Here is a 22,980-nt window from a genome sequence, read left to right on the forward strand (position 1 = left end):
CAAAGTTATTGGGGCAGCTACGTGTAAAGCACCAGCATGGAGTCATTTGCCTTCGGCTCGCGCAGCCAGCTCTGGTAGAAATATGCTGGGCAGAACAGCCCCAAAACTGCCATGCTTCGTGTCCGGCCTCTTTCCACGAGATCCAGTGAAGAGCGAGGGAATTTACTTAGCATCTTCCCACAGCCCTTTGTGGGAACAAGCGGTGAGTTTGCCTTTCTGAGCTGGTGACTCAGGTCAAGGGGGCAATTAAAGGGGGAAGATGGGACTGGAGGATCCAGCTGGAAGGTTTGGTGGGAACGGTGCCCTCCACTCCCGTTTCTCCTGGCCAGCCGTCCTTTGTTGGGACTCGAAAGGCTGCGGCAAGCCATGCCGGGAGAGGGGCCTGGTTGCCCTGACAGAGCCGTGGCGCCGGCGCCAGTGGGATAGGCCTCTCCAATTATGTCATGTGAAACAGCAGCCCCCATTCAGAGAAGCCCATCCCCAAGATCAAACCCCATTAGTTCCACTGCCATTGCTTCATTATCTCTGCTCAGGAGTGCGCCTCTTGATGGGGCTGTTAATCGAAACCTGGTCCCATTAGCTAGGCCAGGCTGCAGGGGAAGAATTGACTCTGCTTTTAATTGGTCATTAGAGGTTTAATTGTCATTAACGGGCAGGCCTTGATCCAGAAGAATCTAACGGCCAGGAACAAGGGGGAAAGGTGTCTAGTTTCATGGGATTAGGGCTCTTCCGGCCCTACCCATCAAAGCCTGGCCCAGGACATGGGGCAGCTCCTTTGATTATAGGCCAGGACTTGTTTACCTGGCCCTTGGGATGGCTCGATTGTCAGGGATCTGTCTGAGCCCCAGGGTCACCGATGGGCAAGCCCCTGAGGCCTAAATTCCTGAATGGATCCAAGTCTTCAGTGAAGGAGAAATACAATTGAGCATCTGCTTTTCAGAAAAGACCCTCTTCCATGTCTCTGGTGCTCTTGCTTTTAGACCAGTCCTACTCCAGAACCTGGGCTGCAAGGTCCACTCTGATGGGTGCTGCGCTGGAGACAGTGACTTTTTCTTGGATTTTTAAAGGTATTTTCCTTTTCCCCATTTTTTTCAATGGGTTTTTTTGGGGGGGGATCTTTTTTTTTCCATTTTCTCCTTTTCACTCCTTTTTTCTTCCCATTTTCCTGTTTCCAGGGGCAAAATGGTAAAAAAGGAATAAAGGGAGCAAAAGTGGCAGGGAGAAGAGTACTGCAAAATTCTCAAATGGGACATGACCCCTGGCAGTCTAGCATGCAGACAGCATCTCTACTGCGGAGCAGCTGGGGACAACCAGAGCCGGCTGTCACGCCACTCCGTTATGCGTCTAGCTTGTGCAGCTGCCACCAGCACAGCCACCAAAGCCATTTTAGATTTGCAATTATGGCCAGAGCTGGGCAAACTATTGTGGGCAAATTTTTGCCAAGTAATGTATTTTTGGCTTGGCCACAAGAGTTTGTGAATTTGCCTTGAAACCGTGGAGTTTTCGGTCTACAAGGAGCTAGGGAAAAAAAAAAAAGAAAAGTCAAAATGTTTCATTTTGACACTTCAGGAACATACCATTTTGATTTCTCCTTTGGAAATGATGTTCTGTTTACCTAAATTTAAACAAAGAATAAAAAGAGAGGACCCCCCACCAAAAAAACCAACCCCCAGTACGACTGTTTATTCAACCCTAATCAATCCTTTTAGCTTTTTGTTTCAGGTCAACCCCAACACGACTTTTTAATCACATTTTTGCAGTTCAGTCAGCAACCTCCTTCCCGCACCCATCAGTTATTCACACAGCTTAGGATCCTCTTGGCCTGAGGTCTGAACTTGACTGACACATCTGGCTTTGCAGCCTAATGTTACTTGGGACTTCTGGGCACTCGTGTAACACATGCAAATAGCAAATACGCAGTCTGGAGAAGCAGAGACCATGCGGAGAAATGAGATGGGGGAAATGGCTGTAAGGGGCACTTGGGAGCAGGGGTTTTAATGGCCTATGTTAGGATCCAGCAGACTCCAAATGGTGGCCCTAGGTCAAGCGCTATCTATCTGAAAAGGGTCTGACTCTGCCTTTCTCCCATAATGGGACAGAGGGGAGCTGTGCTACGCTGGCAGCTCTAGGTAACATGCTTTGACAGGCTGCTCCTGGCTTTACCCCCTACACTACATGTCTGTCTTGCCACCCTATGTGACAGGCACAGGGGAGAGTGGCCTGTTAGTTGCCCTCTCTGCAGCTCCACTGAGGAAGCTGTTGCCTGTATAAGTGTTAGCCCTATTGCTCATACCGTCTTCATGGCAGGGAGGAGACAGGGCTCGGCTCTCATGAATACAGAGATGCTTCTGTCCTGGGGTGCTGGTTGTAGATCGACCCTGGGGCTCTCCCTAGCTCAGTCCCATGGGTGAAGTTTCTAGGCACTGGGATTAGCATTTGTAAGACTCCATCCCAACACCCCTGGGTGAGGTAGGACCTCTGTAGCAGCCGGACTCTGTGGGGTTGAGGGGGAAGGCTCCTCAAGGCTACAACCCGCCTTGGACTGTGCATCTACGCGGAGCCAGAGCCAGCCCTTGGTCTGGGAATGCTGGGGCTGTGCCAGAGGCAGGGTGGGAAGGAAAGGCCCCCTTGGAAGACTGTTAGCAGCCTGAGGGGTCTTCCTGTCTTCTCTGTGCGGCATCTGCTGTTGCTACTTCACTCCCCACCCTGCTCCTACTCAACTGCCATGTGGCAGGGGGGTAGAGCCCTTGGAAATCATAAATGATCTGGAAAATACGCCTCAGATCACACCAACCTGGCAGGGAAACAATGGGGATGGCCCTCACCCAGCCTCCTGGGGCCAGCCCAGACCGGTGGGCACCCTCCTCCTCCTCCTCCTCCCTGGCCCCAATTGTGGAGCCCCAGGAAGGCGGCTGCTGTTCCTTGCAGCTCCATCTGTGTTTCTTTGAAATTCACATTCTCAACTATGTAATTACTGCAGCTTTGTGTGTCCAACATGTGGCCTTGCAGTCACTGCTTGAGAGCAATTAGGAAAGGCACAGCCCCCAGGCGGAGCCCCCCGCACCGCTCCAGAGTGATTGGAGACCAGATTCCCCTTGACAAGCAAAAGGGACATGACACTGCCTGTTAAAAATATAACAATACCAGCTCCCAGGCCAGGGCCTGGGAGAGACTTTCACTGGAAACTTGTGTCAGGTCACCCATGCATGGAATATGGAATTAGTCCTGACACACAATAGGCAGAGGTGGAGAAGGGGTGCAGGAAAGAAAGGAAGAAAGACTTTGGAGCAAAGAGTGGGGATGAAAGAGCACAAGGAAGAGCAAGGCAAAAAACAGGGAGACGTGAATGAGAAAGAGATCAGATGGGGAGAGGCAGAACTGAGAAGCATGAAGAGGGGACTGGGAGGGGCAGAGATGAGCACATCGGGGGCACAAGCAAACCCTGAGCCCATCCCTGTCCTTATGGCTCCCTGTCCCCAGGCTACAGTGTCCCCCACCGCCTACTCATTGTAGAACAGTCCCTGCTGACTTGCAGCTTGCTCCTTCCCCTCCTGAGACGTGTGGGGCTGAGTTCTCTGCCTGGTGGGCTGTCCAGCCCCTTGTTGCTTTGCCATGGATGAGCACAGCAGGACAGTGGTCAGGACACCTGTATGGCAGCCTTCATCCCCAGCAGGCAGCTGGCTCATGGGACACTGCTCACTGGCCCTGCAGGTACCAGATGTGTGCTAAGAAGCAAAATGCAAATGGAGTGAGACAAAAGGAGTGATGGGAGCAGGCCACAGGCTGTGGGGACAGGGCACCCACTCCGGTTGGTTAGCTAAGTCCCAGGGGTGGCCTAGCCATTTCAGCAGCCGGGCGTTCTAATTGCAGCCAGGCTAGATATTAAGGCCAACTCCTCGAAGGAATTTAAGGCATTTAACTGCCTCTGAACCTAAGGCTACTCAAAAGTCTGCCAAGGTTTGGGCCTAAAGCACCAGGCAGGAGGGGGCAAAACTAATGAAGAAGACAAGCCTCCCTAAAGTCCCAGGACACCTGTACTATTTGTGCATGACCCTGGATTAAGTCCTATGCTCTCACAGGCTCACAGGAGGCTCATAAGCAGAAGCAAGGGTCACCTTGTGGTGAAGGCACTAGCCTGTGATTCAGAATAGGTGAGTTTACCTCCTGTTTCTCCTAGGGATTTCCTGTATGACTCTGAAGAGGCCACTCCATCCTTCTTCCTCCAATTCCTACCTACTTGCATTGTGAGATCCTTAGAGCAGGGCCCATTTTCTGGTCAAGTACCTGTACAGCACCCACTACCACGGAGTCAGGATCAGATTGGGCACTACCATAAAACACATCATTGGTATCCAGCAACGTCACCTTGGTTACAGTTCATTTGGGTACTGCTGTCTGCGAGGAGAGTGGAGCAGGGGCCCCTGGAGCCCAGCAATATGTTATGAGAGGGAACCTGCTACAAGACATGAAAGCTGCAAGATAAATGGACTGACATTTGGTAAGCAGCAAGGTGAATATTAGGGAAAATTGCCCCAGTGGAAACCGTCACCAAAGGGAATGGGTGGGGGCAGCAGAGACATAACTAGGAATTCTGATACCCTGGGAGGTGGGGAGAGGAGTGCCGAGCCCCAGTCTTACCCCGCCATACATGGACTGCTGCTGCCCCTGTATGAGCTGCTACTGCCACCCAGGAATCAGTGCCAAGACAAGTGCCCCACTCACTCCACCTCCTTATGCTACTGGAGGGCAGGACACTGCAGTTCAGGATGCTGCAAAAGCTCCTATAAGAAAATATGGACAAGACCCAGCAAAACTGCTTTGTCTTCCCATGTCTGTAATTCAGAGCACAGACCTGGAGCACTCTTCAGTAAAACAAGTTCCCACAAACAAACAGGTGTTATTTTTCAAAAGAATAATGAAAGTAGATCCAGCACTCTGGTCAGACCCCATCTCAGGCAAGTATATCCTGTCTCTCTAACCTTAGTCTCTTACCTCCCTTAAAACACACTGTAGTGCTGCTGTCAGGTCGTTCTCCACACCAGAGTGCTGTATTTTAGTCATTGGTTAAATTAAGCAATTCCTACATTAAGCACAGCCTGTAAGGAGCACCGAGGAAACTTGAGACAAAATACGCTTATTAAATTATTACTAACAAACCATCTACTATTGCTGTATTAGCAGTAAAAAGAGTGCCCGGGAAGGTCCTGTGCCCAACAGTGACTCAGAACAGGCCCGTCTTTCACTGCATTTCTCAATAGAGCCACCATCATCCTCTGACACGGGTAAAAAAACCCCAACAAAAGTTGTTCTCTAGGAAACTAGATCATTTCATTTTGATCTTTTTAAAATCTGCAACATATAAAAAAGGAATAAGAGTAAAGACAAAGGGGCTGAGGAACAGCTATCCGGGGGAAAGCACAGTCTATCAAGTCCAGGGAGATTACAACAGGCTGCCAGAGATCTGTTGGTTTAATTCACAGGGATTCACCAATCTGTGGGAGTTCAAGAGTCCCTGTGGGGGCCTGGCAGTTTTCTATTGCCAGTCATTGGTACAGAGGGCTGCTTGTTCCACTCGCTGATGCGAGAAGCCAAGGCTTCCTGAAAGGCAGGGCTCTGGAGATACAGGACCTCCCAGATGGGAAGGCCAGCAAATGTCACCCCTGCATGGAGCCCAATCCTGTTCTCACACCTCTCACTAGGCAATTAGCAGCCTGGGAGGATTGTTTTGGTGCAGGTCCGAAGGGAAGGGAAGCTGTGGATCAGGTCCTCAGCTGGTGTAAATTATCATGGCTCCAGCCAAAGAACGGGTCCTCTGCAGCTACAAAGAAAATGAAAGCTCAAACAGGCATGGTGCTGTCCACTTGGCTTTGTGGAGGTGATAGTCAAAGTAGCTGCTCTTGAATTCTCCTTTGTGGAGGTCTTAGGTGTCTTGGCCTTTTGCTAGATTCCATGGTTGCTTCCTTGTTTGTGACCCCAACTGATTCAGCCAGAGGAGGCTTCTAAACACAGGGCAGAGAGGAGGGTTCTGCCCCCAGCACTGAGCTATGGCATTGAAAGTGTGTTAGCAGCTGGGCAAGCTGCTGCATAGTAGGGTCCTAGCAATTCCCCACCCTTCTCCTCAGCTGGGGCTTCACGGTGTCCAACATCTATTCAGTGCAACCCAAAATGGAGAGCAGCCAAAGTGACAGGCATAGGAGTTTGGAGAGTTGCAGGGAAGAAGGGAAGTGACCATTTATCAAATAGGCTGCCAGGTTTTGTCAATGGTCTGAATATGCTCCTTGGCTTTCATCCGTAATGATGCAATACTGGAGCTTCTCTGGTCGACGTCTTCCAAAGGGTACTTGTCCACAAAGGTGGTGGCACACTGGTAAGGGGTGGGTGCCATGGGCTGCATGGTCTGAGACATTGGTGGCGGGCTGTTGAGGAAGGAGTGGCCAGTGTAGGCAGGCTGCAGGGCTTGGGTAGGTCCCATGAAACCTGGAATGCTGTGCACCGTGGTAGCGCTAGAGATAGGGGAAGTCAGCCAGGGGTCCAGAGGTAAGGAGTTGCTCATAGGCCCAACATTGGCAGTCATGGGGGGCCTATTGAAGGACAGCATGGGGGTGTCATGGAGTTTCATTGAACTGGCTTCCATTTTCTCCTGCCGTCTCCACTTGGCTCTTCTGTTCTGAAACCACACCTGCAATGGGAGATGCTGAACAGTGATTAACTGCAGGTATACCTATGCTGCACCAACTCACACCAAACTAATTTAATTAGCATTCAGCACAACAGCCATAGACATCCAGGACTGTAGGATTACTGCCCACAGTAGCCATCTGCAGAGAACCTAGAGTCTCCTGTTCCCAAATCACCCCTGCCACACACTGGGCTAAAGGAGAATCCTGCCGTACAGGGTCTATGATGCACAGCTGAGCAATTCCAAGTCTATTAGCAGAGGGCAGCGATAACATAGCCCCACACACAGTGCTTCCCCATCCTGGTACCACATGAAGACTGGGAACTGAAGATGCTGTGTGACAGCTGAGTGCTGTTTCCATAATTACCCACAGGACAGTCACCTCTGCTGGGATGTTTCAGACACACAGTTCTGTATGGTGTCCCTCTGGCAAGCCTCATCCCCAAGCACTTTATGAGTAGCTAAGAGGAGGGAAGGAGGCTGCGAGGTGTGATGTGAACAAGAGGAAAAACAGAGGTGTCCAGGGAAGAGCCATTTATACAAAGATGCTTTACCCCAAAGCTGCTGCTCAGACCAAGGTGCTCTTACCCTGGGGCACCTGAGATTGACTTCTCTAGTTTAGACCATACTTCAAGGCCACCTCAACTGACCTCCTGCACTGCACAGGCCAAAGGGCTTCTCCCAGGAATCCTGAGGTCTAGCTTTAGTTTCCAGGCACTGGGCCCTGTTTTGGCTTTGTCTGGTAAATTAAAAAACCCTTTTCTATCAGCAACCTTCTCCCCATGTAGGTATTTATATCCTGTAGTCAATCCATCTTTATCCTTATGTGGAACAAGCTCAGAACCATGTGGCCTTTCACTGTCCCTTGCCTCCATCATCCCATTCATTTAGGCTCCCCCATGCAAGTCTGGCCATGACTCCTGCTGGACTCCATCAGCACCACTCTTCACCGCTGGGGACCTGCTCCCTGTCTTCTTCCCCACAAATACAGTCAGGTTTGAGCTTTTAACCACATGTTATGCATTAGGCTTCTTCACAACTGTAAACTCTTGCTTTAGAGCATGTTCCAGGAGCATGCACTTCCACTGCAAAAAGAAGGACTAGCCAGAGGTGTCCCTCATGAATCTAGCAATACATCTCAACCTTGGCCCTGCGGCCTCACTTCTGTTATAGTCTTGGACCTCCCACCATACCACTCTGCTAGTATATACCACTCCTGTATATACCACTCTGCTACTGCACCTCAGGCCTAAAGCTTGTTATTCAAAACAGAATGATAAAAGACGATGATATAGCAGAATCTGAACAGCACAGCATATGCAAAGGAAAATTCTCTCTTAATGCTCTATTAGAATTCCTCGAACTTTTCAGCACAATAGCGGAGAAAGGAGAAGTGGCTGATAGAATTTATTTGGACTTTCAAAAAGCCTTTGACAAAGCCCATCACAAGAAGTTGGTAAAGAAGCTAAGTAGTAATTGGGTAACAGGCAAAATATTGGCAGGGATCAGAAACTGGTTTGGAGACAGAAAATAAAGAATAAGAGCAAGTACTCAAGTTTCAGCATGGCAAAAGTTTAACGGTGTGGGCCTCAGATCCTGGACTCCAAGGCTGCTGTTCACTGATCTGAAACTGGGGGTGAGTAATGAGGTAGCAAAATTTGCAGGGCACCAGATTATTTAAACTAGCCAAGAATCCAAAGGGAATTAGAGAAACTCTGGAGGGATCCTTAAGACTAGGATGGAGAATAACGTCCTTTAATGCCAGGGATTTACATGTGCAGTAGGCCTGTGCAAAGTGGCGAGTATTTGCTTTGGATTTGGATTCGGCCGATTTGGAGGACAGTGATTCAATTTGGTGATTCGAATCACTGTCCTGATTCGATTCGGCCAACTCTCTGAATCAGCCAGGCCCATCCTCTGCCCGCTCTCCCAGCCTGGCAATGGCTGCCCCGTCCACCCCCAGCTCCTGGCTCTTTGGAAAAAAAAAAAAGTCCAGACTCATCAGGTGCTGCTGGGTGGTGGACAATCCCCACTGCCCTCCACTGCCCCACGCTACATGGGGAGCTCTGCATGAGCCCCGCAACCCTGCCTCGCTCCCCCAGCCCCGCCATGGGTGCCCCACCTGGGCCAGCTCTGGCTCTTTAGGAAAAAAAACAAAAACCTGAAAAGCCCCCAGACTCACCGCTCCTGTCAGCAGGGGTGATCCCTGCTTCCCCCTCCTGCCCCGCGCCACGTGGGGGCTCTGCACGAGCCCCCCACAACCCCCCCACAGCTGCACCAGGAGCGATGAGTCCCAGGGGTTTTCTCCAGTGTTTTTTTTCTGAAAGGGCCAGAGTTGGCCCAGACGGGGCACCTATGGGGGGGCTGGGGGAGCGAGGGTGGAGGGTTGTGGGGCTCATGCAGAGCCCCCCATGCAGTGTGGGCCAGTGGGAATTGCTCCCTGCCCAGCACCACCTGGTGAGCACCAGGGCCTTTTTTTTTTAAATGCTGGGAGCTGGGGTGGGCAGGGGCAGCCACGGGGGCGCTGGAGGAGTGGGAGGTTGGAAGGGCTGGCAGGGGTCCCTCCATGGACCCCTCCTCCTTCCCCCCCTTCCCCCACCCCTAGTACTTACCAGCTTGGAGTTGGCTGCAGCTCCCTGCTGCAGCCACCGGGGACTGCCCGAATCATCAAAGCTCTCTGAATCTTTTTTGAAGATTCAGAGAGCTTTGAATCAGCAACCTAAAGATCAAAGGGAAGCTGGGTGACAGGAAGCATGGGCTGATCACCTTCACCATCTGCTGAAAAGCTGTCAAGTCAGTCAGCAGTACAGAGGTCCCCAACTTCAGGAGGGCTGACTTTGACAAGCTCAGGAGACTTGTTGGTGAGGCCCTAAGGGACCATGAGGCCAAGGGGAGGGGAGTCCAGGAAGAGTGGTTGCTCCTCAAGGGAGCAATCCTAGATGCACAAGCTAAGGCTATTCTGTCTCAGAGGAAAGGCAGCAAGAGGGCACAGCAGCCCCCTTGGCTCAACAATGAACTAGCGGTCCTCCTGCATCTAAAGACAGACCTACAAAGGATGGAGGATGGGATCCACCTCCAAGGAGGAATATACTGCACTGGTCCGGACCTGCAGAGAGCAAATCAGGAAAGCTAAGGCTGCAACTGAACTCCAACTGGTCACAAATATCAAGGACAATAAAAAGTCCTTTTTTAGATATGTGGGGAGCTGGAGGAAAAGCAAGGGCAACACTGGACCCCTGCTAAACCAGAAGGGGGAACCGATGACTGACACCCAGGAAAAAGCCAACTTGCTAAATGGGTACTTTGCGTCGGTCCTTCACATGGCCCCTGCCCGTTACGGGACAGGGATGCCTAAATGAGGGTGGTTCCTTACCCTCCATCAATGCCAATCTTGTGAAGGAACACCTTGAGAGGCTGCACACCTTCAAGTCAGCCAGCCCTGACAATCTACACCCCAGGGTACTCAAGGAGCTGGCCTGCATCATAGCTCAGCCCCTGGCATGGATCTTCGAGAGCTCTGGTGAAGTGCCCAAAGATTGGAAGAAGGCTAATGTGGTACCTATCTTCAAGAAAGGGAGGAAAGTGGATCTGGCGAACTATAGGCCCATCAGCCTAACCTCTATCCCAGGGAAGATCTTAGAAAAAATCATCAAAGAGGCCATTCTAAACAGACTGGCTGATGGCAACATCCTGAGGGACAACCAGCATATGGGTTTGTTGTGGGTAGGTCTTGCTTGACCAATCCCATTTCCTTTTACAACCAGGTGACCTGTACAAGGGAGAGGAGTTTGATGTCATATATCTCAACTTCAATGATCACCTTTTGGCAAAACTGGCCAACTGCAGCCTCGGGTCCACCACGATCTGTTGACTGGGGAATTGGCTCTGTGGTGGGACCCAGAGGGTGGTGGTTGATGGAAGTCAAGTGTCATGGTGCCCTGTGACCAGTGGGGTCCCTCAAGGCTCTGTCCTTGGACCCATTTTATTCAACCTCTTCATTAATGATGTAGACACTGGAGTCAGAAGCAGACTGGCCAAGTTTGCCAATAATACCAAATTTTGGAGTAAAGCATCCACATCTGAGGACAGGGGGGTAATCCAGGCTGACCTTGACAGATTTATGAAATGGGCGAGAACCCGATGGTGTTTAACACAGAAAAATGCAGGGTTCTCCACCTTGGGAGGAAAAACCTGCAGCATGTCTATAGGATCGGCAGTGCTACACTGACTAGCACTACAGACAAGAGGGACTTGGGGGATCAGGACTCACCCCAAGATGAATGTGAGCCTTCAATGTGATGCTGCAACTAGTAAAGCGAGCAAAACGCTGGCTTGCATCCATAGATGCTTCTCAAGCAAATCCCAGGGCATCATTCTCCCCTTGTACTCAGCCTTGGTGAGGCCGCAGCTGGAGTACTGCGTCCAGTTTTGGGCTCCACAATTCAAAAAGGATGTGGAGAAGCTTGAGAGAGTTCAGAAGAGAGCCACACTCATGATCAGAAGTCAGGAAAACAGAGCTTATGATGAGAGGCTGAGAGCTACAGGACTCTTCAGCCTGGAAAAGCGCAGGCTCAGGGGCAATCTGATGGCCGCCTATAAGTTTATAAGGGGTATTCACCAGGATATGGGGAACATTTGTTCACCAGAGCACCCCAAGGGATGACGAGGTCAAACGGTTATAAACTACTACAAGACCGTTTCAGGCTGGACATAAGGAAGAACTTCTTTACTGTCTGAGCCCCCAAGGTCTGGAACAGCCTGCCGTCGGAGGTGGTTCAAGCACCTACATTGAACACCTTCAAGAGTAAATTGCATGCTTATCTTGCTGGGATCCTATGATCCCTGCTGACTTCCTGCCTTTTGAGCGGGGGGCTGGACTTGATGATCTTCCGAGGTCCCTTCTAACCCTAATGTCTATGAAATCCATGAATCTATTCGGACTTTTAAATTGGTCCCCTGATTCAATTCAGATTCGGAGATTCAGCCACCGTATCGGGCTGAATCTCCTCTGAATCAAATCACCACCTGAAGCTTTGCACAGCCCTAATTTGCAGTATTAGTCATTCACTCTCCAGAAGAAGATAACAGACCTAGAGGGGGTTACAAGTATGGTGGCAAGAATAATCAGTGTGTGGGAAAACACCCCTATGAAGAGGTAAAAATTGGCATCTGTCACTGATTGCTTTCACTGATGAGATAGTGGAGGACACCGGCTTAGATGAAGCCTTGTTCTGATGGATCCATAATGCCAGTTCATGAGTTCTTATTCCATAGTTTACAGTTTCATAGTTGGTAGGGTCGGAAGGGACCTGAGCAGATCATGAAGTCCGACCCCCTGCCACGGACAGGAAAGAGTACTGGGTTAAAACGACCCCGGCTAGGTGATTATCTAGCCTCCTTTTAAACATCCCCAGGGTAGGAGCAAGCACCACTACCCTTGGAAGTTGGTTCCAGATCCTGGCTGCCCTGACAGTGAAGTAGCGCCTCCTGATATCCAGCCTGAATCTGCTCTCTGTCAACTTATGGTCATTATTCCTCATTACTCCCGGGAGTGCTTGGGGGAACAGGGACTCTCCCATAGCCTTCTGGTCTCCCTTGGCCAATTTGTATACAGTCACTAGATCCCCCCCAGCCTTCTCTTGTGGAGGCTGAACAGGTCCAGGTCCCGTAGCCTCTCCTCATAGGGCCTGCCTTGCTGCCCCCGATCATGCGAGTGGCCCTCCTCTGGACCCTCTCCATGTTGTCCACATCCCTCTTGAAGTGCGGCACCCAGAACTGGATGCAGTACTCCAGCTGCGGCCTGACCAGTGTTGCATAGAGGGGGAGGATCACCTCCTTGAACCTGCTCAAGATGCATCTGTGGATGCATGACAAGGTGCGGTTAGCCTTCCTGACCACGTCTCCACATTGGCGGCCCATGTTCATCTTGGAATCAATAATGACATCAAGATCTTTCTCTGCCTCTGTGCTGATGAGAAGGGAGTTCCCCAGCCTGTAGATATGGTGCTGGTTCTTCCTCCCCAGGCGTAGTACCTTGCACTTGTCAGTATTGAATCCCATCCTGTACTCATCCACTACCCCGTAACCTGTCTAGATCTAGTTGTAGCCTGTCCCTCTCCTCCAGTGTGCCTACTTCTCCCCACATCTTAGTGTCTTCCGCGAATTTGAACCCCCTTGTCCAAATCGCCAATGAAGATGTTGAACAGTGCGGGCCCGAGGACCGAGCCCTGGGGGACCCCACCGCCCACATTCCTCCAGGTCGAAAAAGACCCGTCCAGCGCCACTCTCTGAGTGCGGCCTTCTAGCCAATTTGTGACCCATCTGACTGTGTAGGCATCGATGCCAGTCGCTTTATTTCTTAAGGAGGTGAGAAACAGTGTCAAAGGCCTTCCTAAAGTCCAGAAAGGCTACGTCCACCGCGACACCTGCCTGTGTCCCAGGATTTTGTGACCTGGTCATAGAAGGCAACCAGGTTGGTCTGACAGCTAGGCATCTCTTGAACAGAGGCATCCAATCATGTCAAATCAGCCTGTACTTTCATGATGGGAAATAGGTTGAAAACCACCAAATTTATTTCATTTGCAACCTAAGACAGTGCTGAACTGAAACGTCTGGTGCCACAAATGGGGCCCTCTAACCACCAGATCTGCTGCTCCTTGGAGTGACTTGGTTTTCCACTTCTTCCCACTTCCAGCTCATTTTTTGCTAGTTTTTCTGTAAATTTATTTCCAGTTTTCCTGAATTTTCCCTCCTTTATTCTGTCCTTTATGTCTCTGTACTGCTTACAGTCATTTCCAGAAGGCATGGTGCTCCCAAAAACCATGGGTCCAACTCATTCCTAGTGATTTCCATTCAGTTCCAGCAGGGATCACTGCTTTCTGGCACATCCCTCCCTGTGCTGCTAGTGAAGGCTATGGACTATTAAAAAAGAAAATTAGACCTCTAGTGTTGTCAGTTTACATGAACTGACGTTTGCCCCTCACCATCCTCTAGCTCGCCAGCGGGAGTTTCTAACATATAAATACGTGGCAGCACAACTTCTTTTCAGACCAGTTTTGGGCAATAGGGGAATGTGCTCAAAAGTTCAAGAAACAAAACCTCAGCGTCTATGAAGTTCTATATTCTGGAAACAGACACCATCTAAAGTCTGACACTCGAGAATACACCAGGATTTCATTGATCCCAGATCTAGAATTTTCCAGAATATCACAAGATCAAAAAATCTACACCTTATGAAACTCAAGTCTTTCCTAGCTCTAGAATTCTTGAGGTCATATAATGATTAGAAATTTCTGTCTCCTATGCACCTTTCTTTTCACAACATTTTTAACTAAAATGTATATCAAAATCATTTTCAAAATCACACTCCCTGTATCTTGTTTTACTAAGAACCTAATTTTCACTGAGAAAATGTGGTTTTCAATAAATTATATATTTTGAGAAAATTCCCAGGAAAACGATGCAACAGACTGTGACATTTTTCACATAAGAGTAGAGCCTTGTAAAATGAAAATCACTGCAAAATATCAGTTTTCCTGTGATGTCATTTCCCTTGTTTTTCAAACTCCTTTGATACTGATAATAAGTTCACGCTGAGGTCTAGTTCCTGTATTGCGCTTTACATCCAAAAATCTCTACAAGCTCTAAGAAAAGGAACGTATCATCATCTTCATTCTGATGAACTGGAAAAGTGAAGCAGAGAGAAGAGCGATGTCAAGCCTGAGATCAGCAGCAGGCTAGTGGCAGATTTTGGAGCAGATTCTCTATCTGTCTGATGCGCTACACTCTAAAGTGTCTTAAACATTTCTCAGCTCCAAGGAAACGACCAGGACCAGGTCTCCCTCACCAGGCAGTCACATCAAGTTAGAACCAGAAGCTGGGGTTTTCTGGATCAAGCTTCACTGTAAAGCAGAGGAAAGCCTCAGAGAAAGGGCATTTTGTGCCCCAAATTGTGTCTCACATCTCTTTCTAATATAAAGTTGGCCCAGTGAAAGATATGAAACAAATCCTGCTTCTCACATATTCCCTGGACCATCATGATTACACCAACACTATAACATTACTATTGATATCAAAGCCACACACAAGCCTGGCAAGCAGGAGCTCTCCTTTCTTGTAGTTAATATTGCCAGCTCTAGCAGCCTGCTGCCCTCTGTGCATACATGCAGTTGAAGTGTGATCGCATCTGCGGCTCAGGAATGGCTCAGACAACTGCAGAAGCCTGAGAGCCAGCAGGATTCAGCACTGCAGGTAATGGAGGACCAAGTGAACAGAGATTATTTAGGGGCAGTGAAGGAGCCACAGGAACATGTGTGCATGTCTACCCAGGCAGGCGGTTGTTAGAGGAGGCTCTAATGCTGGCAATGCTCCATGAAGTAGGCACTTGCCCCAGTTAGGAGGATGAATCCTTCTCCAGGAAGGAGCGCTGAAGAGGAATCCTGGAGGCTGATGCTTTGTCTTCATGTAACAGGCAACATCACACACACCGCAGCAAGACAAGCTTCTTCCACATCCCTGACCTAGAGCTCTTGAGCTCTGGGCTAAAGAAATCCTGCCATTAGAGTGGAGAGGGATGTCTGGGCTCCCTGGCTCATTCGTTCCTTGGCTTTGCTGCTGGTTCTTTCACCTAGTGTGCACCGCGGCGTGGACTCCTGACCACTAGGAACTGACTGCACCAGAGGCGAGCAATTATTTTGGGCAGAAGGTCGCTTACTGAGTTTTGGCAAGCCATCAAGGGCCACATGACAGGTAGGCAGGGACAGAAAAATATTAATTTTCTATTTTTTAGGGACTGTACGGGCTGCATAGAATGGCCTGGCAAGCCACACCTGGCCCGCGAGCTGCATTTTGCCCACCCCTGGAGTACACAGATACTACAGCACAACTACTGAACCAGTTACTGAGAACTGAAAGGCTTGCATATGTGCTGTAGATTAACTAGGTGCATCGACGTAATAGAAGCAGCTGTGCTTCTCTCACCTGCACTCTGACCTCTGGAAGATTGACCTTCATGGCCAGCTCCTCCCGGCTGTAGACATCAGGGTAATGGGATTTCTCAAAGGCCCTCTCCAGCTCATGCAGCTGGTATGTCGTGAAGGTTGTGCGGTTCCTCCGGTGTTTTTTCTTGGGCTGCTCTTCTTCAGTGTTGTCTGGTGTGGTGCCCTCACTGTCCACACTCTTCCTCAGCTCACTCAGCTCCCCCTCACATTTATTTAGGAACATGCTGGCTTCTGTGAACAGGACAATAGTTGGGGATTAGTGTGGAGCCCGGCTGGGAATGTTACCCTCACAGACAGCTAGAAAAACAGGTCCCTCCATCGCAGCATAAGGACAGCAGAAGAAATTTAACACATATCTTTAGCCAGCACCTTCCATTCAAAGGGGTCCCAAAGCATTTTATAGACTCGACTTGCAAATCAATTAATCTGTCACTAAAAAGCAGCTACTTCAGCAGCAGAATAAGCCACACATGGTGCATAACTGTACAAGAGAAGAAGGACAGTATGTGAGGAAGAATTTTGTATCTACAGGCTGGTCTGCATACACATATTGATTAGAAACTACACATTTCTGAGAAGCTATACTGGCTCAGACACCATTGTGTCATTAAAACTGTAGATACCCCAGGGGCTTGTAGTGAATTAACATTTTGGCAATATAAAAACAGGGTGCAGGTCGGTCCTAACTGTAATTTCATGGAGGATTTTGGACAACTGTCTGTCTGGACAGAGAGGCCAATCCTCCTGCCCTTGGAAACAATGCTATAGTTACTTTTCATTGACCAAAAGATGATTCTCCCTACCCGGGGCAGATCTAGGATTTTGAAAAAGAGGGTATAGATGGTGTGGTGTATCATCTCATATAACACAACACATTTTTTCTTCAGGCAAAAAGAAATCATAAGATTTACTAATATGTTTAGGGCCTAAGATTTAAGATTGAAGTGAAAACAAACATAATTTAAGTGGAATGCATTAAAAATGGTTTACAAGGCTGTGAAATAGGAGCTACATTACCAGGCGCAACTAATAGACAGAAGAACTGCAGAAGAAAGGCTAGCTTGATTAGTGGAACCTCAAGACCATTAAAAAGGAGACAGGGTCATTAACACCTGTGGAATGAAGAATGTAGAAGAAATCAGGTAGATTTTAATGACTCCCTCTTTGCTGCCTGACTAGAAATGCTGCTGCCACTGTCAGGCAGTTGGTTTTGAACTTTGGATAGAGCAGGACTGAAAGCAGGGTGCAGCGGCACTAATGCACCCCATCTGGATCTGCCCCTGCTCCCTACAGTCCACACTAGACCCAGTATTTTCACCGGTGCAGTACTGACCCACTGGGAAGACTACATCCTCCTGAACCATCAATTCTGCCTCCTGCAACAGTTCTCCATTTTTGGAGATCTTCTTTTTAAAGAATTCTCCGCCGCCACCCTGCTTGGCTTGTGAGACCAATAAAGAGCTATGGTGAAGAAACAAGACTGTCCAGCCTCTGAGGACTTGCCCACCTTGCAGTGGTGGCAGAACCCAGCAAAGATGGTGTGGAGTATGCCCTGCCCATTTGCACTTGCTGACCCACTCCAAACCCAGACATTCACCAGGGACGTTTCTGCAGATTCATGCCTAGCACCTGCTCTCAGCCCACCAGGAGCAGGCATACGGGGACAAGCCTAGTGTGGCTTTGGTGGCATATTTGGAGGTTTGGAGCAAGCCTGCAGACACTGGTAGATGGGATCTAAGCAGGGGGTTCTTTGGTGCTGTCTTCAGCGGGACGTGTAGAGAAGCCACTACTCATTTATTCCTGCCCTTTCACTTATGTTTCCTCACAGTGCTGGGGGATCTCACAAAACATATTCTGTTTAGAAACAATCTTGATGTTAGAGCTGAGATTCAGGTACTTCTGAGCCCCTCACTGATGATTAATGACAGCTGGTGGCAGCTGGGGTGGCGTGGGCACTAAGGCGCATGATTGCAAGTACAAGGTCAAAGCAGGAGCACTCACGGCATGGGCTGTCAGACTCCACTGAATCTGTGAATTCTGCTAAATACCTTGTCGCCAGGACATGAGAAAGGAAAGGGACACCTGGCATCCAAGGGCATCAACAGCTGAGGGCCAGATTAACAGCCACACTTAGACTCTTTTATGCTACTCTGGTACTACAAATTAGCCATGCACCTGATCACATAACTTAGGTTTACCAAAATACTCAAAACAACCTGCATGATCACGGAGACAGATATTTTCAGGTTGTTCATTCCTTTAAGAGTTCATCTGCTCCTGCTGCTTGTTCCATTATACAAAGTCATAATCCTTTCCCTCTGACATCACAATCATATCCACAACAGCCCATTGTGTTGTTACCCAACCCAGGGGATTAGGATTTAAAACAGGCTGCATTGTCTAGTGACTAGAGCAAAGGGCTTGGCTTTTAGGCACCTGGGTTCTAGCCTCAGCTCTGCAGATCTCCTCTGTGGCTGGGAACAAATCTGTTCTCCTCTCTGTGCCTCAGCTTCCCCTTCTGTAAAATTATTTCCACCACAGTGAAGTGTTTTGAAATCCTTCCATTACAGCGGCCAAGTGGCACGGTTAGAATGAAGGAAGAGAAAAGACTGGGCATGTGACCTCTGCACAGGGATGTGCCAGAGGCTTTTCAATGGCTTAATTCCCTAGTCCTGAATGGGAGCTTTGCCACTAGCTTCAACCAGATCTAGATTTGTGTTTGCACGTGTGCGCGGGGGGTGAAGCACTCTCCTGACAGCATCCAAGCAAAACTCCAGCAACTCCGGCTGCTTTGTAAAATGCCAGAGCTCCTTGGGAGAGAGCTGGATTTGTTCAAACTAGGACTATAAAGAGCAAACCACTGGGCCTGCCTTTCAGATCACCGCATTCACGGGAATGAGAGAGGACAGATAAAGAAAGCTGGGACCAGGAGCAGAACTGAGTGGGGACAACTGGGGCAGTAGCTCCAGATGCCACCGTTGGGGGGAGTGCAAACACCTGCTGCCAGAGCTCGCAGCTGGCTGCAGCACCGCTGCTAGCACTGCCCCGGGCACTGCTGCTTCCCTGAAAACAAAGCTGACCTGTTGTGCCTCTGGGTGAGATGAGACAACAAGGACCCAACCTGGCTCCGATTAAAGCTGATGAGCATCTTTCCACTGACTTCAGTTGGGGTAGTTCAGACTATTCATGGATATGGAGAAAAGGTCCAAGCCCAACACCCCTTGGCATGCCACACAGAAGGAGTGGGCCAACTGCCAGAGCACCCCCGAGGCTGATTTACTCGACGTGAGGGTCTAACCCGGTGGCTACCCGCCTGCCATACAGAGCTAGAACCTAATGAACTGGGAATTCACAGGCAGGCATATTTGGATACCGACTCTATATTTAAGAATTGGTGGCACAAAAATGAAGCTGCTGAATAGGTCTGACCCTTCTTGCCTGACCACGATGGGAGCTCTGCTGAGAAGATATTGCAGGACCTAATACAATCCAGTACGAAGCAAGCAAGTTGCAAAGTGTGCTTGTAGCTAAAGCACCCACATACAAACCTCTTCAATCCACTGCTGTGGTCCTCGCTACATGAAGTAGATTTACTCCTTGACACATATTTTGGTGGGTCACCGATTAAGAGGCGGCAATCTAGCAGCCGTTTAGGCCAGTGCGCAATCTTCCTTAATACAGACAAGGACTGGCAATGCTCTGCCTAGTTAATGATTCAGCTGGATCCTCACTTGGGATAAATCAACATTGGATTCGACAGAACTACGCCAATTTTTCACTAGATGACAAACTAGAGATTATATATTGCAGCTCTCTAGCCAGCCCTTCCCTTAAACAGCCAGATAGATACTATATTACATAGAGGATTATTAAATTCTTTGTGGAAAGCCAGTGATCACAGACATGAAGCAAGGAAACTTTTATCAAAACAAAGATTAAAAAAGATTAAAACCTACATTTCCTATGAAATCTCAACAGGATTTTATTAAAAAGCCCTCACCCCGGAAATTCTTTTAGTTTCAATTTATACGGCCTTAAAAAGCAGAAACAGCTAGTGTCAGAATATTTTAGTCTTACAGGCAAGAATGTCTTTTCTTCCTCATTTCTTACTTTGTGTCCTTTCTTGTGCTAAACTCTTCCCCACCCGACTTGGCCCAACACAGTTAAACACCGTTGTAATGCCTCTGAGGATATATTTATCCATGCCACCCAGACAAAGTAAGAAAATCACAAAAACCCTGCAGCTACTTCTGAGTTTCTCATAACACGTGGAACGACAGTATTTACCAAAACACGCAGCTGTCCCGCCAGTATAACCCAGGCTTTAGAAATGCAAATCAGAATAGGATCTAGTAGGTGGGTTTTGAAAGCAAAAACAACTATACACCCCCTGAATAATTCCCGCCAAACTCCCATTCAACGGAGACCGACTCTGAACAAGCGCTTGGTTCCTTTTCCTCCTGTGTCGTCTTTCTGGTACGGCTCTTTCGAAGCGGTAACTTAAACTCTGACTTGGCCAAGGACAACGCTGCACTTGACATAAATTGGAAAGTGATGATGTAAAAATGCAGGTAGGCAGCAGACGGGTCGGATAAACGCCAGACTTCTTCACACCCGGGCTCCATCCAGGGAGCCCTTCCCTTCACCGGCCCCTGAACCGCCCTCAACCCCGTGGGGCCAAAACCCCGGCGCAGCTCAAGGAAAGCCCCAACTGCGGCAGCTCCTTCTCTCCTTGTGCTCCCACTCCTGCTGCTGCCTGTAACGGGGGTGGTTTTTCTGCGCCCCTCAGCCCAGCCCCAAACCTCAGGCACATTCCCCTTTGACCTCCCCTCCCGTTCCTGTGGCGAGGAGGGTCGGCGGCCTCCTGTCAGGTGGGCCAGGGGGGAAGCAAAGGAGCCGCCGCCATGGCGGGCTGCTCCGGGCCGGGCCGGGCCGGGCCGGGGCCGGGAGCTCCGCGCATGCGCCGGCACGTCGGGCCCGGGGCCTGCGAGCCCCGACGGCGCACGTCGGGCGATTTACCGTGGAGAGCCGCCTCGTCGCGGGGCGAGCCCGGGGGCTGGGCGCTGAGCGGCGGCTCCGCTCGGCCCGCGTCCTGACCCAGGATCACGTCGATGCTGTGCGGGCGCCCGAGCAGGCGCTGCGGGCCCAGGCGCATGGGGCGGGGCGGGGGCCCGCGGGAGCGTGGCACAGGTGCTGGGGGCCACCAGCCTCCCCTCCTGGCACTGTCCTCTTCTCTCTCTCTCTCACCCGCTTCTCCTTTGCGCAGCCCTTGGCATCTGCAAGGAAAGAAGAGAGGGAAGAGGAGAAGGAGGGTGGGCACCGTGCTGGGCCCCTGTTTCTGGCTCGGCCCTGCCACAGCCCCCCGCCACGCCGGAGCCGCAGGCTCCAAGCGCAGGAGCAGGCCGGGGCAGAGGCCCTGGGCTAGAGAAGCCAGGCCACCCCCAGCCCCAAACCCACCTCTGCTTCTAGGGGGTGTAGTCCCTGGCAGCTCCCCGCGGGGCCGCGGCTCTCCCGGCGCTGCCGAGCTATGCCCGGTCTGCTTGCTTGGGGTGCGAATAAGTAGACTCAGGCCAGCCTGTCAGAGCAGACTTCCTCTCAGCCCCCGTGGGGGAGCAGTAAGGATCCTCCCCACCCTGTCTCTGCCCTGTGCTGCCCAGTCGGTGCCATGGCGGGCAGAGGAGACACGGCAGCGGGAGGGCATAGATCTTGGGGTCTGAGTTAGGCCTGAGTCCTCTCCCACAAGGTTGGTCTTTGGCAGAGATTTTCTTTCAGAGCGGGAAAACTGGTTGCCTATGCACCCGTTTATCTGTTGAGATGGTCCTCTTTACACCGTGCCCAGACTGGCCTGGCCTGCCAGAAAATGCCCCACGGAGGGTCTCTATTTTCTCTCTGCTTCCTAGGGTGGGATCACATCCCCTGTTTAACCTCAAGCAGCCTGATCCTGCTGCAGAGAGGAGGGTGCAGACAGGAGGGGATCCATGGCTAGGCCAGGATTAGCAGGTGTCTGTCCTTCGACGAGGAAAAATTGTGATTAAGAAATTCCAATAATGCGCAAAAACGCCGGAGCATTGTGCAGGCAGCTGGGGGCTGGGAGGATTGCCCCTGTGCTTGAGATCCCAGGTTATGGCTCATGGGAGTGAAAGCCTGGGATCGCATCTCTGTTTCACACGCTGTGAAATGCCAGCAAATGTCCTCCATCCACACACACAGCAGCCAAATAAGAAACCAAAGGATACATATCAAATGGAAAGAACAAGATGAAATAATCTGATTGAGTAGGAGCACAAATAAAATAAGCAAGGAACTGAGCGAATACGAGTAACTGGAAATCATGAAGCAAAGCCAGAGGTGAGAATGACAAATGAACAGGGGACTAAACTAGAAAATAATTAAGAAACAAACAGTACAATTACATAAAAGGACAAAGGCTTTCTGCCTATCTGTCTATCCTTGTCCATGCCCTGGTCTATCATCTGCACTTGACTGTTTGAAATGACTCATTTCCCCACTTTTTTTAAACCCCAACTTTATCTTGGGATAGTGATTACTTTTTTCCTCTGCTCATTGTGGCTTATTGTCCTGTCTCTCTATTGGAAACAAACCAACCCGAAAAAAGAAAAGCTCCCCTTTTCACCTCGTTTTGGTCTGGGTTGGGGAGGCAAGGTCCACTGGGATCCCCTGAGTCACCCCCTCCTTTTACTATTCACAGTCCTGCCTCCAATTTTCACCATTTCATTTTCACCTGTGTCTTCCTTGATGGAACGAGCATTTGATCCAGCAAACATAAATGGCACCACACATCATAAACTCTACTGGCTGCAGAAACAGAGCTGACAGGAGACGTGGATCCCACAGTCTTTGCTCAGGTAAACACTGGGCATGTAGCCTGAGCAAGAACTTCGCAGGATCGTGCCTGGTAATGTATGATTTGAGCCTCCCTGCTCCCTGCACCCATTTTAAATAATTTTGTCTGCGAATCCCATTCTTTTTTGAAAATAAATCTAAGAGAAGGAAACCTCCATCTCCATCCAGTGTGCACCTCATGCATATTTTCTAGACATTTTAAAGCACTGTAATGAGATTCACTCAACGGAAAGAGCTAATTTCATTTTCTCATGTCTGTCTTTGGTGGATCCTGGTATTTTAATATGAACTCTACTATCACAGCAATTTTTGGTTTCGAGTGCTTAGGCTTTACGACTAGCGAAGAAAACACCAAAGGCACAAAATCCCCTGGGTATTTGCCTCTGTTTTGCTTGTAGTTTTAAATATATTTTTATTCTTTTACAATTATAATTTGGA

At 49.7% G+C, this 22,980-nt stretch overlaps 1 protein-coding gene across 1 annotated transcript; it reads right to left on the reverse strand.

The window, feature by feature from the left end:
* Window positions 1–5,319: 5,319 nt before the first annotated feature.
* Window positions 5,320–20,498, reverse strand: RAX2 (retina and anterior neural fold homeobox 2). The gene is made up of 3 exons (XM_090027305.1): window positions 20,110–20,498; window positions 15,659–15,909; window positions 5,320–6,679 (listed from the first exon to the last, which is right to left on the reverse strand). The coding sequence occupies exons 2-3, from the start codon at window positions 15,899–15,901 to the stop codon at window positions 6,236–6,238; spliced, it is 687 nt and encodes a 228-aa protein (XP_089883431.1). The 5' UTR covers window positions 15,902–15,909; window positions 20,110–20,498; the 3' UTR covers window positions 5,320–6,235.
* Window positions 20,499–22,980: the final 2,482 nt, after the last annotated feature.

This window comes from Crocodylus siamensis, chromosome 14 (assembly GCF_052110815.1).
Source record: "Crocodylus siamensis isolate JL-2025a chromosome 14, ASM5211081v1, whole genome shotgun sequence".
Lineage (NCBI taxonomy): Eukaryota > Metazoa > Chordata > Crocodylia > Crocodylidae > Crocodylus > Crocodylus siamensis.